The sequence below is a fragment of the Saccharomyces paradoxus genome (assembly GCF_002079055.1).
Source record: "Saccharomyces paradoxus strain CBS432 chromosome XII sequence".
In the NCBI taxonomy this organism is placed as follows: domain Eukaryota; kingdom Fungi; phylum Ascomycota; class Saccharomycetes; order Saccharomycetales; family Saccharomycetaceae; genus Saccharomyces; species Saccharomyces paradoxus.
The window spans coordinates 691,256-706,839 of record NC_047498.1 but is presented as its reverse complement, the minus strand read 5'-3'; the positions used below and the strand labels follow the sequence as shown (position 1 = coordinate 706,839).

The 15,584-nt window shown below is 38.2% G+C and overlaps 6 protein-coding genes and 1 non-coding gene across 7 annotated transcripts; 3 read left to right on the top strand and 4 right to left on the bottom strand.

The window, feature by feature from the left end:
• Window positions 1–728: 728 nt before the first annotated feature.
• On the top strand, window positions 729–992 carry DPA10 (Dpa10p; the record flags this gene model as incomplete). The annotated part of the gene is made up of 1 exon (XM_033912159.1): window positions 729–992. One exon carries the CDS (start codon window positions 729–731, stop codon window positions 990–992), a length of 264 nt encoding a protein of 87 aa, XP_033768050.1.
• Window positions 993–1,390: 398 nt separating this feature from the next.
• Window positions 1,391–2,296, bottom strand: CDA1 (chitin deacetylase CDA1; the record flags this gene model as incomplete). The annotated part of the gene is made up of 1 exon (XM_033912158.1): window positions 1,391–2,296. One exon carries the CDS (start codon window positions 2,294–2,296, stop codon window positions 1,391–1,393), a length of 906 nt encoding a protein of 301 aa, XP_033768049.1.
• A 735-nt stretch (window positions 2,297–3,031) lies between these two features.
• On the bottom strand, window positions 3,032–3,761 carry UBC12 (NEDD8-conjugating protein UBC12; the record flags this gene model as incomplete). Its single annotated transcript, XM_033912157.1, has 2 exons — window positions 3,032–3,622; window positions 3,759–3,761. 2 exons carry the CDS (start codon window positions 3,759–3,761, stop codon window positions 3,032–3,034), a joined length of 594 nt encoding a protein of 197 aa, XP_033768048.1.
• A 295-nt stretch (window positions 3,762–4,056) lies between these two features.
• Window positions 4,057–9,759, top strand: STT4 (1-phosphatidylinositol 4-kinase STT4; the record flags this gene model as incomplete). The annotated part of the gene is made up of 1 exon (XM_033912156.1): window positions 4,057–9,759. The coding sequence occupies one exon, from the start codon at window positions 4,057–4,059 to the stop codon at window positions 9,757–9,759; it is 5,703 nt and encodes a 1,900-aa protein (XP_033768047.1).
• A 611-nt stretch (window positions 9,760–10,370) lies between these two features.
• Window positions 10,371–12,707, top strand: ACO1 (aconitate hydratase ACO1; the record flags this gene model as incomplete). The annotated part of the gene is made up of 1 exon (XM_033912155.1): window positions 10,371–12,707. One exon carries the CDS (start codon window positions 10,371–10,373, stop codon window positions 12,705–12,707), a length of 2,337 nt encoding a protein of 778 aa, XP_033768046.1.
• Window positions 12,708–13,127: 420 nt separating this feature from the next.
• On the bottom strand, window positions 13,128–13,201 carry SPAR_Ltrna13I. The gene has a single exon. It is a non-coding gene; the product is annotated as a tRNA-Ile (tRNA).
• Window positions 13,202–14,083: 882 nt separating this feature from the next.
• Window positions 14,084–15,418, bottom strand: MET17 (bifunctional cysteine synthase/O-acetylhomoserine aminocarboxypropyltransferase MET17; the record flags this gene model as incomplete). Its single annotated transcript, XM_033912154.1, has 1 exon — window positions 14,084–15,418. One exon carries the CDS (start codon window positions 15,416–15,418, stop codon window positions 14,084–14,086), a length of 1,335 nt encoding a protein of 444 aa, XP_033768045.1.
• Window positions 15,419–15,584: the final 166 nt, after the last annotated feature.

The window sequence follows — 15,584 nt, the reverse complement described above, 5'->3', positions numbered from 1 at the left end:
GAAGAAATGTTCTAATTGAACTTTGATAATATTGCAAAAAAGAATTGTCATTCTTGAATTGCGTCACAAAATCAAATATCTTGTGGCACGTTCCCTGTCGCATAGTTGACAGATGTTACCCGCTCCTTTGGCGGATCCACTGCTAAAATCCGCATCATGTGACACTTACCAAATTAATAGGAGTTCCATTAGTCCGACCTTGGGATTCGACGGATCAATGGAAAATACAATGACAAAGAAGAGCGATAGAAAAATAAAGAAGGTTTGCGGAAACGAAAATAACAGCCGAAAGCCAAATTCAGCCTTATCTTGCCTATACTTTCTTTTTATCGAATTCCTTTAGGCCGTTACTGTAACTGCGAAGCAATAAAACGCATGTAAGTTATAGTCAGTGATTGCAATCTATTATGCGCACCTGGTGTGAATACTACATCCAACGGTGCACAAAAAAAAAAGCAGAAAAGATTATTAATTGGTTTGCTGCTCGCGATGAGCCATCCCTGAATATGACTAATGTTCACGTTTAACGTGGGCTCTTATTTTCGGTACAGTAATAAGGATCTTTGAAAAAAACTATATAAGGCTATACAGTTTGCGAGATCTAAGATAAAATACACTTGCTTTTCTTCTGCACATTTTTGTTACTATATAAAAAATCAGTCAAGAAAACTTCTCAGAAGTCTACAATAAAATCAACGAAGTTACACTATAAAACAACAGCATCAAATATGTCACTAAGAAATATATCGATGATCACAAAAAATTTACAAACAACTGCAAAGTGTTTTGTTCCAAAAAGCTCACCTACATCAACAACTATTCCAGTTATAAGGGATGCTAGTACTACTCAAAGTCGCAGAATAACAACCGTCGTCAATATTACAAGTCTGAAAGGATATTCTCCAGTTTCAAAAACAGTTCATGACAAGCCAATTGTTATTTGTACTGATAACGAAGAGGTAGAGACTGTATCGGAACACGTAAAGGTCTGATCCGATCGAAATAATCTACAATGGATACTTATACTTTAAATTGATTTTGTGATCTCTGCCGCTTCGATTGAGTATACTCCTAATAATGGTCAAATGTATATGCAACGTTTTGACGGTAAATAATTCCGATATTTTTACCCTTTAAAATCTATCCCGACCTTACGTGACATCAGCATTTTAAGTACCGATTGTTCATAATTTGACGCTTTTTTTTTATACATCCAAGCATCGATATATATGATTTTTATATATGTCCTCTAATACATACTTTTTTACTTTGAAATAACAAAATATACTTTTAACTTTGGTAAGCTGGAGAACTATATAAGAGATCAAATATCTATAAAAAAAGACTTAGTTCCCCGGAAAGCTACTTCCAATGTTTTTAGTTCTTACTTCTAGTCATAGCGTTCGATGTAGTCTGTATCACCAATACATTCCGCAATGGTCAATTGGTCACTCCCAATTAGTTCATTGATTTTAATAGCAACGTCAACAGTTCTTCGTGCACCATCATGCTCTAAAATCAAACCTTTTTGTTGTTCCTTCCACGTATGGATGTCTTTGAATATTTCTTCCTCTGTTCTGAACTGATCATTGGTGATTAATTTCCAATCGAATGTATCTAGGTCCCACAAGACAACTGTCAAGCCAAACTGTTTAACAATAGCTCTAACCCTATTGTCAATGGCACCATATGGGGGCCTAAAATATTTGGGAAAGTGTTTTCCTGTGGCATTCATGGCCCAAATTGACCATTCAAGCTGGGCTACAATTTCTTCGTTTGATAAGCTTGGCAAAAATTCATGCGACCACGTATGTGTACCAATTAAATGCCCCCTCTCTAAAATATGCTCATATATATCTGGATAGTTAACAGTGTTTATTCCTAAAACAAAGAAAGTAGTTCTTTGCCTCAATTTCTTGAGTAATGCCTCCGTCGCCGGGGCCGGACCGTCGTCAAATGTTTGAGAAAGTTTGAAACACGAAGTAACATCATCAACATCGACACAGTTATAGCAGTCAAATGAGCATTGCTCTCTGGAAATTTTAGGACACTGACCAGGATAGTATCTATCTAATTCTGGTACTTCAGTAAGATTTATGTAATCTAGCGGAATATAAGGTGGGTCAAGTCCAGGCCATTGAGTAAGGTTAGTAAATTCTGTTAGCCACTCTGGGAATGGTGTTTGCATATCCTCTTCTCCCATCAATGCAGTGCTCCCATTTGACGCAAGGCAGTTCCCCTGTTTCAGAAAATATCCTGCTAACAACGCAGATTGTATTGTACTGAAAATTTTCATCTCTCTTCTTATGTAAAAGTAAATTTATTATTCTATTCCGTTTCTATATATATCCCTTTGCTCACCTTCAAGCATCTGTTTTGTTAAAGTTATCGATCTTTTTTTTTTAAACACAAAAGTAAATCGAATCCACTTGGGCATTTTTTTCTCACAATTGTGATCAAATGACGGCAAGTCGGGGAAATGTGACATTTGAGAATAAAAAATTTCAAGCTGTTTCCAAGTATATTAGACAGAAATTCTCTACTAAAACACTTTTTTGTTAACCACTATTAATTAATATAGTCTTACTTTGTTGCACGGTTGGAATGTGTTAATTTTCTGTGCGAAGCATTGCAACCTGAGATGGTGTTCTTGAACCTGCCCGCCCTCTCTTACATCTATTGCGTAGAGCACCTCAGCTTCGCACCTGTTATGCCAAACAAGCATGAAACTTGGTTGCTTTCCCTCTCATGAGAAGTATGCATTTTTTTTTTGAAGAAAATTTTTCGAGATGATATCTTCATGTTTTGTTTGCATTTACTGGCCAGTCTTTTTGAAATGATTATAATAAGTACATACATGTACCTACCATCAGTGTTTGCAAGATATCGAGAAATTTTGACGAGAATGAAAAACAGTTTTGATCACAAAGAATGGACTAACAAAAAATGGCGGCAACGAGATATTGCCAAGGCGACAATTCACTCAGTATGTCAAAATTATCTATAATTTTATCTTTTATATACTTTCAAATCACCCAAAAATTACGCTGGGCTTGACTTCATGAGAAACTATGTCATCATATTTGACATGGTCAACTGAACCTCCAGACATAGCCAGTCTTACAGCTTCAGCAAATTCTTTCTCACCCTCACACAGTAACTTTGCTGCGTCATTGTTTAAGGGGTCATTAGGATTAGGCTCCAAGAACAAGAAAAGAAGCCCGGTAATAATACTTTGCAAATCCAGTGCTGGCGACCAGTCTTCTCGAAGTATGTTCAGGCAAACGTTCCCCTTTAAATCGATATTCGGATGAAAAATCTTCTTCAAACATGCAACTTTCGGTGGTTCAATCGGATAAACTTCGTTAAAATCCAAATTGAAATTAATAGATCCGTGGTTATAATATCCTTCATCGGGACTTACAATTATCTCTAATTTTGGTGATTGGGTCCTATCCGTGCTATCTGGTGATGTTATTACATTCAACGTCACTGTAGGTGGGAGGTCCAACGAATCAAGGTCCCTCTTCAAACGAATTCTAGCTGCCGAGAAATGAGGTTGAACGGGAGTGCTGTTTTCATTTTCTTTTTGCATTTTCTTTTGTAATTGGCGTAATTTCAACTATTTGAACAACGTCAAGAATATACATATTCAGTACACACATACATTCTCACCCCCCAAAAAAAAACATGTTAGTATAATCAATCGCTGAAAACCGCCAATGAAAAGCGGAAAAGGACGATCTCCACCTACGTACCATTGTTATTGTCTTGTTGTATATTGTCTTGCTGATTCTCTGATGACTTTAAGGCAGCCATGAATGATCTGTCTCGTTCATTCTTACCTTTTTGCTGGAATCATCTTTTGCTGGAATCATCAAACGGCACGCGCAGGGCTAAAAGAACGTTAACAGTATTTTTTTTTCAAAAATACTGCGAAGATGTTTGAATTATGAGAAAAACATATTCAACATTAATAGCTATTGTAGATCAGGAGAAAGATTAGATCAGAAAAAGATAACTGTAGCAATCAAAAACGCCGCTCGTTTAAGGCAGATGAGATTTACCAGAGGATTGAAAGCCTCTTCTTCTTTAAGAGCAAAGGCTATTGGAAGATTAGCTAAACTTTCAACGGGTGCGTTAAATGATCAAAACAACAATGGCACAACATTAGATTTGATAACTCATACGCTGCCTATTTTTTACTCCACGAACACGTCAAAGATATATACTATACCACTTACATTGAGTGAATGGGAAGTACTAACTTCACTTTGTACCGCAATCCCTACTACACTCGATCTGGTTGAAACAATGCTTAAGGAAATAATTACGCCCTACTTTCTAGAAACTCCAAGACAAAGAATTTCAGACGTTCTGTCCTCAAAATTCAAATTAAAGCAGATGAGAAATCCGATTGAATTGCTAACTTTCCAGTTGACCAAGTTTATGATTCAAGCTTGTGAACAGTATCCCGTTCTTTATGAAACTATAGGCGATATTATTTCAATTTATTTCGAGCGCGTATTAAAGGTATTCACTATCAAGCAATCTGGCTTACTATCATTAGTGGGCTTTATTAATGCATTTATCCGGTTTCCCAACTCTTCAGAGCTCACCAAATTCACTTGGAAAAAGCTAGCGAAACTTGTGCTTCATGGATCATTTCTGAACGAAGTTGACAAAATTTTAAACTCCTCAGCAACTTTTACTAATGATTCAATTGTCCAGTATTACGATGCTGGAAATGAACTATCCGGTGCTTACCTATTGGAATTAATATCCCGCTTGCAAGTTTCGCTAATATCTCACCTTTTACGTACTTCAAATGTTATTGCTAACTTGAGTGAGTTCCTACTAAGTCAACAGTATCAATTTTACAAATTTGATCAAGAACCAGCTGATGTAAACGACGATACGAAGTGTATTGATGAATTTTTTTTTAACGTAAGAAGCAACAAACAGTTTTTTACAGACATGTGTAAGCTTTCCCTGCAGTTTTGTTCCGAGTCTCATATTCTCGACTTATCTACAGACAACCGCGCAAGGTTTTCTTTTGATACTCGAGCCTACTACTTACAAACACTATGTTTGATTCCGTTTATAGAAGATACAGAAAGCGAGCTTTTTGAGAGTTTTACAAACGTTGTTTCTGAATCTATTGATAAATTTTTCTTATCTGATGTCGTTACACCATCTTTGACAAAAGCGATTGTGGCTTCTGCCTCATTACTAAATTTTTTTACGGAAAAATTGTCATTAACCCTGATTCGTATGTTTCCATTGCTGGTGGCGTCTCCGCATATTACTACCGAAACAGTTAATGACGTTGCAAAAATATTTACGACAGGGTTATACCCTCTAAATGAAGACGCAATAGTAAGTACAATTTATTCAATGAACAACTTATTAGCTGTTTCTGAGGACGGATCCCCCGTCCCGGTGCTTCGTGAACGCCAATTAACAATAACGTCTGGAAAAAATATTGAGAGAGACTACTTTCCCCCAAGAAATTCATCCTCTAGTCTGAATGGTACTGGTGCTCTGTTTGGAAACACAACCGTGGGTCAACTTTGCTCCCATGATGTTAATAGTGGAACTACTATGACATACCATGCCTCTTTGATTTCTAATTGTGTAGCTGCAACAACTACAATCGCCTCATATTATAACACTCAAAGCATAACAGCTTTGACTATCTCTATTCTTACGCAAAAAGTTAATTCTATGTCAAAGGAATTCGATAGTGTTATTTTGGATTCTTTGGCAAGGCTGGCCCCAAATACTTCATCGACAGAATTTTCACTTTTGCTAAAATTCTTCAAGTCAAGAACTGTTTTCGCAACCAAAATTAATGACAGTACCTTATTGAAGGATATCATTAAAGCGAAGTGTGTAATATCAAAGGAATTGTTGGCCGGGCATTTTTCAAGCGATTTATATTTCATGTACCTCCATGATCTATTAGACTCGATTATTGCCAGTGGGGAAGTAGAACGATTGGAACATCATAGACCTCAAACGGAGATTTCTCGTGTTGCTGATCAAATTGCTACCTACCTAGAGCCCCTTGCCGCTCTACTACCTGTTCCAGGCGACACTCCCTTGGACATCAATAAGGACGAAGTCACTACAAACAAGTTTAGGAACGCTTGGTTTAATTTTGTCATTCATGGGTACCATCTAGGCGGACCCATTGTCAAACAAAACTTTTCTTCCTTATTAACTATTGCCTATAACTCACCACCTCTAGCTTCTGAATTCCCTGCTAATAACAAGGAGCTTTCATTGGAGATGAATACAATTTTGCGTAGGGGTTCCTCTAATGAAAATATCAAACAACAAAAACAACAGATAACTGAATATTTCAATACGAATATCGTTCAGTACAGGACAACTTCATCGTCTAAAATCATGTTCTTAGCTGCCGCTGCTCTTTTAGAAACAATAAGATGCGAGGCAGGTGATTGCTCGAAGACTCTATTGTATTTCTCAGATCCCTCCATTCTCTCCGGTTCAATTGAAAAATGTATAGCAGTCTTATCGGTTTCCATGATTAGAAAATATGCTAGGTTGATTCAAAAGGGTAACGATGCCATATTCAACTCCAAAATGATTGCTCAACAACTTAACAACTTGCTACTCTGTCTTTGTCATAGGGAACCGACCTTGCAGGATGCCGCTTTTCATGCTTGCGAAATATTTATCAGATCCATTCCATCGTCGTTATGTCATCATTTGTCTCTATACACTTTGTTGGATATGCTAACAGCCCTATTTGACAGTATCTTAGACTCAGAGGCACATAAATTTGAGCCACGGTATGAATTTAAGTTGAAACATTCTCAGACAACGATATTGGTTCCAAGTTCATCGTCCTGGCGTACTGCGACATTATCGAGATTGCATAAGTCGGCTAAGGAATGGGTAAGAATAGTACTGAATAGAAGCAACCAGGATACTAAGATTTTGTTGCAATCATACATATCAGACCTCGGTGAGTACAGTAGATTGAATTCTGTTGAATTTGGTGTCTCATTTGCCATGGATATGGCTGGTTTGATTCTGCCTGCAGATAAGGAACTATCAAGACTTACTTACTATGGCCCAGAGAAACCAAATACAATATCTGGATTTATATCTTTACACTCTTGGAGGTCAAAATATCTTTTCGATACTGCTATAACATCATCACCAGAGGATATCAAAAGGCAAATTGGTATTTCCACTCAAAACATAAGAAAAAACTTAACTTTAGGGAATAAAATTATAACTAAAGACGTAACTGATTTTCTTGATATGGCCACTGCTTTGTTGATTCTTGGCAATGGTGCTCCAGCGTCATTAATATATGATATTGTACATATCCCATTCGAAGTCTTCACCTCTGCGTCTTTAAAGATTGCTACAAACGTATGGTTAACAATCATAACTGAGAAGCCCGAAGTTGCGCATCTACTTTTAGTTGAGGTATGTTATTGTTGGATGCGCTCCATTGATGATAATATTGGTCTTTATTCTCGCGATCATGACATAAAGGGTGAAGAATATCAAAAAATGGAATATTCTCCTTACGACAAAGCTGGCATCAACAGAGATGCAAAAAATGCATCTCAAGCTATGCAACCGCATCTTCATGTCATCAAATTTTTTGCTTCCCATTTCGAAGGAACGTTATTTCAAAGTGACTCTTTACTAAAAATTTTCACGAAATGCGTGCTCTACGGTATCAAAAATTTGTATAAGGCTTCACTACATCCGTTCGCAAGAATGATTCGTCACGAATTATTGTTGTTCGCAACGCTCGTACTAAACGCAAGTTATAAACAAGGATCCAAGTATATGGGCCGTTTGTCCCAAGAAATTACAAACGGCGCCCTAAGTTGGTTTAAAAGACCAGTGGCTTGGCCATTTGGTTCAAATGAGCTGAAAATCAAAGCAGATTTATCCGTTACTAGGGATCTTTTCCTTCAGCTGAACAAATTAAGCTCGCTAATGTCACGCCATTGTGGGAAAGATTACAAGATTTTAAACTATTTCTTGGCAAGCGAAATCCAACAAATCCAAACATGGCTTACTCCTACTGAGAAGATTGAAGGAGCCGACAGCAACGAGCTTACAGGCGATATCGTTGAAGCTACCTTTGCAAAAGATCCGATATTGGCAATAAATCTTTTGCAACGATGTTATAGCAAAAAAGGAGAGGATGTCCTAGTGGGTTTAGTTGCAAAACATGCTTTAATGTGTGTGGGATCCCCAAATGCCCTTGACTTATTCATAAAAGGAAGCCACTTAAGCAGTAAGAAAGACATACACGCAACCTTATATTGGACACCAGTAAGCCCGTTAAAATCTATCAATCTTTTCCTTCCCGAGTGGCAAGGTAATTCTTTTATTTTACAATTCAGCATTTATTCTTTAGAATCGCAGGATGTAAATTTGTCATTCTTCTATGTTCCTCAAATTGTACAATGTTTGAGGTACGACAAAACCGGATATGTCGAGAGATTAATTTTGGATACTGCAAAAATTAGTGTGTTATTTTCTCATCAAATAATTTGGAATATGCTTGCGAACTGTTACAAGGATGATGAAGGCATACAAGAAGATGAAATCAAACCAACTCTAGATCGTATTAGGGAGCGTATGGTTTCAAGTTTCAGCCAAACTCATCGCGACTTCTACGAACGTGAATTTGAATTTTTCGATGAAGTAACTGGCATATCTGGTAAACTTAAACCATATATCAAGAAAAGTAAGGCCGAAAAGAAACATAAGATTGATGAGGAAATGAGCAAAATTGAGGTAAAACCTGACGTTTATTTACCCTCTAATCCTGATGGTGTAGTTATTGATATTGATCGGAAGAGTGGTAAGCCACTTCAATCTCACGCAAAGGCTCCTTTTATGGCGACCTTTAAAATAAAGAAGGAGGTACAAGATCCTTTGACCGGGAAAAGCAGGGAAGTTGAAAAATGGCAAGCAGCTATCTTCAAGGTCGGTGATGACTGCAGACAAGATGTTCTGGCGCTGCAACTGATCTCTCTGTTTAGAACCATATGGTCCAGTATTGGCTTGGATGTCTACGTTTTTCCTTACAGAGTCACTGCAACGGCGCCCGGTTGTGGTGTCATCGATGTGTTACCCAACTCGGTATCCCGAGATATGTTAGGACGTGAAGCTGTTAATGGATTATACGAATATTTCACAAGTAAATTTGGTAATGAATCTACTATTGAATTTCAAAACGCTCGAAACAACTTTGTCAAATCCTTAGCGGGGTATAGCGTAATTTCGTATTTGCTTCAATTCAAGGATAGACATAATGGGAACATTATGTATGATGATCAGGGACACTGTCTACACATCGATTTTGGGTTTATTTTTGATATTGTCCCAGGTGGCATCAAGTTTGAAGCAGTACCATTCAAGCTGACCAAGGAAATGGTTAAAGTGATGGGAGGTTCACCTCAAACTCCAGCATACCTGGATTTTGAAGAACTTTGTATCAAAGCATATCTAGCCGCTCGTCCGCACGTGGAAGCCATCATCGAATGTGTTAGCCCTATGCTGGGAAGCGGTCTTCCTTGCTTTAAGGGCCACAAGACCATTAAAAACCTAAGAGCAAGATTTCAACCCCAAAAAACTGACCATGAAGCTGCGCTATATATGAAGGCACTAATTCGTAAGAGTTACGAAAGTATTTTCACTAAGGGTTATGACGAATTCCAAAGACTCACCAATGGCATTCCATACTGATATGTTCCACACTATATATACACCTAAATAAAAATGTACTTCCATATCATCCACTGCAGAGAGATAGCCTTCGTTTATATTTCCTCTCTTTGTATATCATTATATTTCATTGTAATCCATTGTATTTTAGTCTTATCTGGCTTTAATGAATGACGCCGGTCACACGCGGGTGCCTGATTCTCGATTGTGCCAAGCCATTTGGGCACGGTGTCAAATTACCTAAAAAATGGCCGAGAGTCGCAAAAGGGCGGTCCGCGGGGCCGGGCAATGCCCTTTGTTTTTCGAGCATCTCGGCGCCGAGGTCGGCAAAGGTCCTGACCAATCAATAGAGAAATTAGTGCATACGACAAAAATTTTGAACCCTTCAGTTGTTCTCCGTAGGGGACTTTAATCATCAAACCTCCAATCGCTGCCGGTTTTCGGAAAGGCAAGCACAAAAAGGGAGGACAAAGAAAATCTTTTGTTATATATATAATCTTCCGGTTTTAGAGGTTAATCAGGAAGAGTATGTTGCTCAATCCCACTATCCCTTGTTATGTTCGCTTTTTTTCTTAATTCTTACATAGTAGGACGAAGGTAATAAATACTACCATTATTACTATAGATATATAATGCTGTCTGCACGTTCCGCCATTAAGAGACCCATTGCTCGTGGTCTTGCGACAGTCTCCAACTTGACTAGAGATTCAAAAGTCAACCAAAATTTATTAGAAGATCATTCTTTCATTAACTACAAGCAGAATGTGGAAACACTGGATATTGTAAGAAAAAGGTTAAACAGACCATTCACCTACGCCGAAAAGATCTTGTACGGTCACTTGGATGACCCTCATGGGCAAGATATCCAAAGGGGTATTTCATACTTGAAATTAAGACCAGATCGTGTTGCTTGTCAAGATGCTACTGCTCAAATGGCCATCTTGCAATTCATGTCCGCTGGTTTGCCACAAGTTGCTAAGCCGGTCACTGTCCATTGTGATCATTTGATTCAAGCACAAGTTGGTGGTGAAAAAGATTTGAAGAGAGCTGTAGATCTAAACAAGGAAGTTTACGACTTTTTGGCCTCTGCCACTGCAAAGTATAACATGGGTTTCTGGAAGCCAGGTTCCGGTATCATTCACCAAATTGTTTTAGAAAACTACGCTTTCCCAGGTGCTTTGATCATCGGTACTGACTCGCACACGCCAAATGCCGGTGGTTTAGGTCAATTGGCTATTGGTGTTGGTGGTGCTGATGCTGTTGATGTTATGGCAGGTCGTCCATGGGAATTGAAGGCCCCAAAAATCTTAGGTGTTAAGTTGACTGGTAAGATGAACGGTTGGACTTCTCCAAAGGATATCATTTTGAAATTGGCTGGTATCACAACTGTCAAAGGTGGTACCGGTAAAATTGTCGAATATTTCGGTGATGGTGTTGATACCTTCTCTGCTACTGGTATGGGTACCATTTGTAATATGGGTGCTGAAATTGGTGCTACTACTTCTGTTTTCCCATTCAACAAATCTATGATTGAATATTTGGAAGCCACTGGTCGTGGTAAAATTGCTGACTTTGCTAAATTATACCATAAGGATCTATTGTCAGCCGATAAAGATGCTGAATACGATGAGGTCGTTGAAATTGACTTGAACACTCTAGAACCATACATTAATGGTCCATTTACCCCAGATTTGGCTACTCCAGTCTCTAAGATGAAGGATGTTGCTGTTGCTAATAACTGGCCATTGGATGTCAGAGTCGGTTTGATCGGTTCTTGTACGAATTCCTCTTATGAAGATATGTCTCGCTCAGCATCCATTGTTAAAGATGCCGCCGCTCATGGTTTGAAATCTAAGACCATTTTCACTGTTACCCCAGGTTCTGAACAAATCAGAGCCACTATTGAACGTGATGGTCAATTAGAAACTTTCAAGGAATTTGGTGGTATCGTCTTGGCCAACGCCTGTGGCCCATGTATCGGTCAATGGGACCGTAGAGATATCAAGAAGGGTGACAAAAATACTATTGTCTCCTCTTACAACAGAAACTTCACATCTAGAAATGATGGTAACCCACAAACTCATGCTTTTGTTGCATCTCCAGAATTAGTAACTGCATTCGCCATTGCTGGTGATTTGAGATTCAACCCTCTAACAGACAAATTAAAGGACAAGGATGGTAATGAGTTCATGTTGAAGCCACCACATGGTGACGGTTTGCCACAAAGAGGTTATGATGCTGGCGAAAACACTTATCAAGCTCCACCTGCAGACCGTAGTACTGTTGAAGTTAAAGTTTCTCCAACTTCAGATCGTCTACAATTGTTGACGCCATTCAAGCCTTGGGACGGTAAGGACGCTAAAGACATGCCAATCTTGATTAAGGCCGTCGGTAAGACAACTACTGATCATATTTCTATGGCTGGTCCATGGTTGAAATACAGAGGTCATTTAGAAAATATTTCTAACAACTATATGATTGGTGCTATTAATGCTGAAAACAAGAAGGCCAACTGTGTTAAAAATGTATATACTGGTGAATACAAAGGTGTTCCAGACACTGCTAGAGATTACAGAGACCAAGGTATCAAATGGGTTGTTATCGGTGATGAAAACTTTGGTGAAGGTTCCTCTCGTGAACATGCTGCCTTAGAACCAAGATTCTTGGGTGGTTTCGCTATCATCACAAAGTCTTTTGCCCGTATTCATGAAACCAACTTGAAGAAACAGGGTCTATTACCATTGAATTTCAAGAATCCAGCTGATTATGACAAGATCAACCCTGATGACAGAATCGATATTTTGGGTCTAGCCGACTTGGCCCCAGGTAAGCCTGTAACAATGAGAGTCCATCCAAAGAATGGCAAGCCATGGGATGCGGTATTGACTCATACTTTCAACGATGAACAGATTGAATGGTTCAAGTATGGTTCTGCCTTGAATAAAATCAAGGCCGATGAGAAGAAATAATGAAAACATTGTTTTAATTTCTTACAGGTTATTATTTATTTGTGTCTTCTGTACACCGTACCCTTATTTATCTTTTCTGCCTTAAATTTAATGACGTTCGGCTGAAGAAGTCAACACTATGAAGTATATCTCGTAATTTATGATCGTATATTATTTATTTATTGATTGTTTTATTGTTTATCTATTTATTTAAGTACGCTTATTGTACATACATAAAAAAAAGCAAAACTTTTATATTATTTTTTTTGACTCTGTAAGTTTGGTTTAGTTCGGATAAAGAAAAAAACAATCAATTAGGGGACTGAAAAATTCAGTGTAGACCTTTGGAGTATTGAAATGTCTTAAGAAATACAGGAAGGTTTACATGAACTCGCACAGGTAACTCTTATAAACTTATAAGAGGGGGAAGTTAAAAATAACTGGTCTCTAGCGGGATCGAACCGCTGATCCCCGCGTTATTAGCACGGTGCCTTAACCAACTGGGCCAAGAGACCAAATTTGTTGCCAGATTGAAATTTGAAACTTTGCCAATTCACAAGAAATATATCATTTGATAACAACGGCTTCAAACTCAAGGGTTCGAATGGAAATCAGCTATCGTGTATGGACTAGCGGTCCTTTTCCTACTAAATTATTGTTGGAATGAAATTCTAATATCATCTATTTAGTATTATCTTATCACATGCGGTGTAAGAGGATGGCATAAGGATTGAGAAACAGTCATCTAATCTAATGGAAGCTGAAATGCAAGGATTGATAATGTAATAGGATATGAATGACAACCTATAAAACGAAAGAAGAAATAATATTATTAATATGTAGAATTATCGATTTACTCTTGTGGATTCCAATATCCTCGAGGAGAACTTCTAGTATATTCTGTATACCTATATTATAACGTTTAGCAACAATGGAATCCCAACAATTATCTAATTAGTGACCCAATTCTCATCCTCTATACTGATAGTAAAGAACTTTAGCAACATTTAAATTCAACTAATTATCTCAATATTCACCTATTTCTCATTATCAATAATAACAAAAAAACCAGAAATATTAACCCACGTGCACTCCTTTATTGTGAATAGGCCTGTATGGCCCATTATTGTAACTCAATCCTACAAGAAAAACCTACCCAGTGGCGGCAGGTTTGTAGCGAGCGCATAAACTGATTAAATCTTGTTAGTCCATATTTACCTTATTAAATGCGAATCATAATTGTTCTTTGACGTGAAAACTACTTAAGCTTGAATTGTGAGTCATTACTTGTAGCAAGGAAAAAAGGATATTCATTTCAATAAAGTTCGTTTTATAAAAGTATAGTACTCGTGAGAGAGAGTAGGTTAATACATAATTTTACAACTCATTACGCACACTCATGGTTTTTGGCCAGCGAAAACAGTTTCAAAAGATTGTTGGAAGTCTGCAATAATGTCATCAATAAATTCAATACCAACAGAGACACGAATTAAGTCCTTGGTAACACCAGAAGCCAACTTTTCTTTGTCATTCAACTGCTTGTGAGTAGTGAAGTATGGAGCAATGACTAAGGTCTTGGCATCACCAACATTGGCCAAGTTGGAAGCAAGCTTCAAATTGTCAACAACTTGAGCACCAGAAAGTTTGAATGGATCGGTTTCCTTGTCAGCGTTTGGCAAGTCTTTTACGCCGAAAGATAAGACACCACCGAAACCGTTAGATAGATACTTTTTGGCATTTTCATGATGAGAATGAGATGCTAAACCAGGGTATGAAACCCATGATACGTATGGAGATTGTTCTAACCATTTGGCCAACTTCAATGCGTTTTCACCATGTCTTTCAGCTCTCAAAGACAATGTTTCAACGCCTTGCAATAGCAAGAAAGAGGCAAATGGGTTCATCAATGGACCCAAATCTCTTAATAATTCAGTTCTAACATGAACGATGTAGGCCAAGCTACCGTAGGCTTCGTTGTAGATAGTACCGTGATATCCTTCAGCAGGTTGAGAGAATTGAGGGAACTTTTCTGGATAGTCCTTCCATGGGAAATTACCGGAATCAACAATAATACCACCGATAGTAGTACCGTGACCACCAATCCACTTGGTAGCAGAGTGTGTTACAATATCAGCCCCGTATTTAATTGGCTGACAGAAGTAACCACCAGCACCAAAGGTGTTGTCAACAACCACCGGAATGCCGTGCTTGTGAGCAATTGCAACAATCTTTTCAAAATCTGGGACATTGTACTTTGGATTACCGATCGTTTCTAAATAAACGGCCTTGGTTCTTTCATCAAAGACCTTTTCGAATTCTTCTGGATCATCACCTTCAACAAATCTAGCCTCAATACCAAATCTTTTGAAAGAGATTTTGAACTGATTGTAAGTACCACCATATAGGTAAGAAGTAGAGACGATGTTGTCACCAGTGTGCGCTAAACCTTGAATAGCAAGGGTTTGAGCGGCTTGTCCAGAGGAAACAGCCAAAGCGGCAGCACCACCTTCCAGAGCGGCAATTCTTTCCTCCAAAACGTTACTAGTAGGGTTTTGGAAACGGGAATAGACGTAACCTGGGACTTCTAGACCAAACAATTGCGAACCATGCTTAGAGTTTTCAAAAACATAGGAGGTAGTGGCGTAGATTGGAACAGCTCTAGATCTGTGAGCATTGTCACCAGCGTTCTCTTGACCGGCGTGTAGTTGAACAGTATCGAAGTGAGATGGCATTGTATGGATGTGGGGCTAATAGAATCGTATCTATATATCTGATGATCTCTATATACACGAAAGAAATAGTGGAATACAAAGAGCAAGAGAGCTGGAAAAAGGAAAACTTTCTTTCTAATAGAAACTTTACATAACCTTATATATATCTTATTTTTTCCATCGAGCG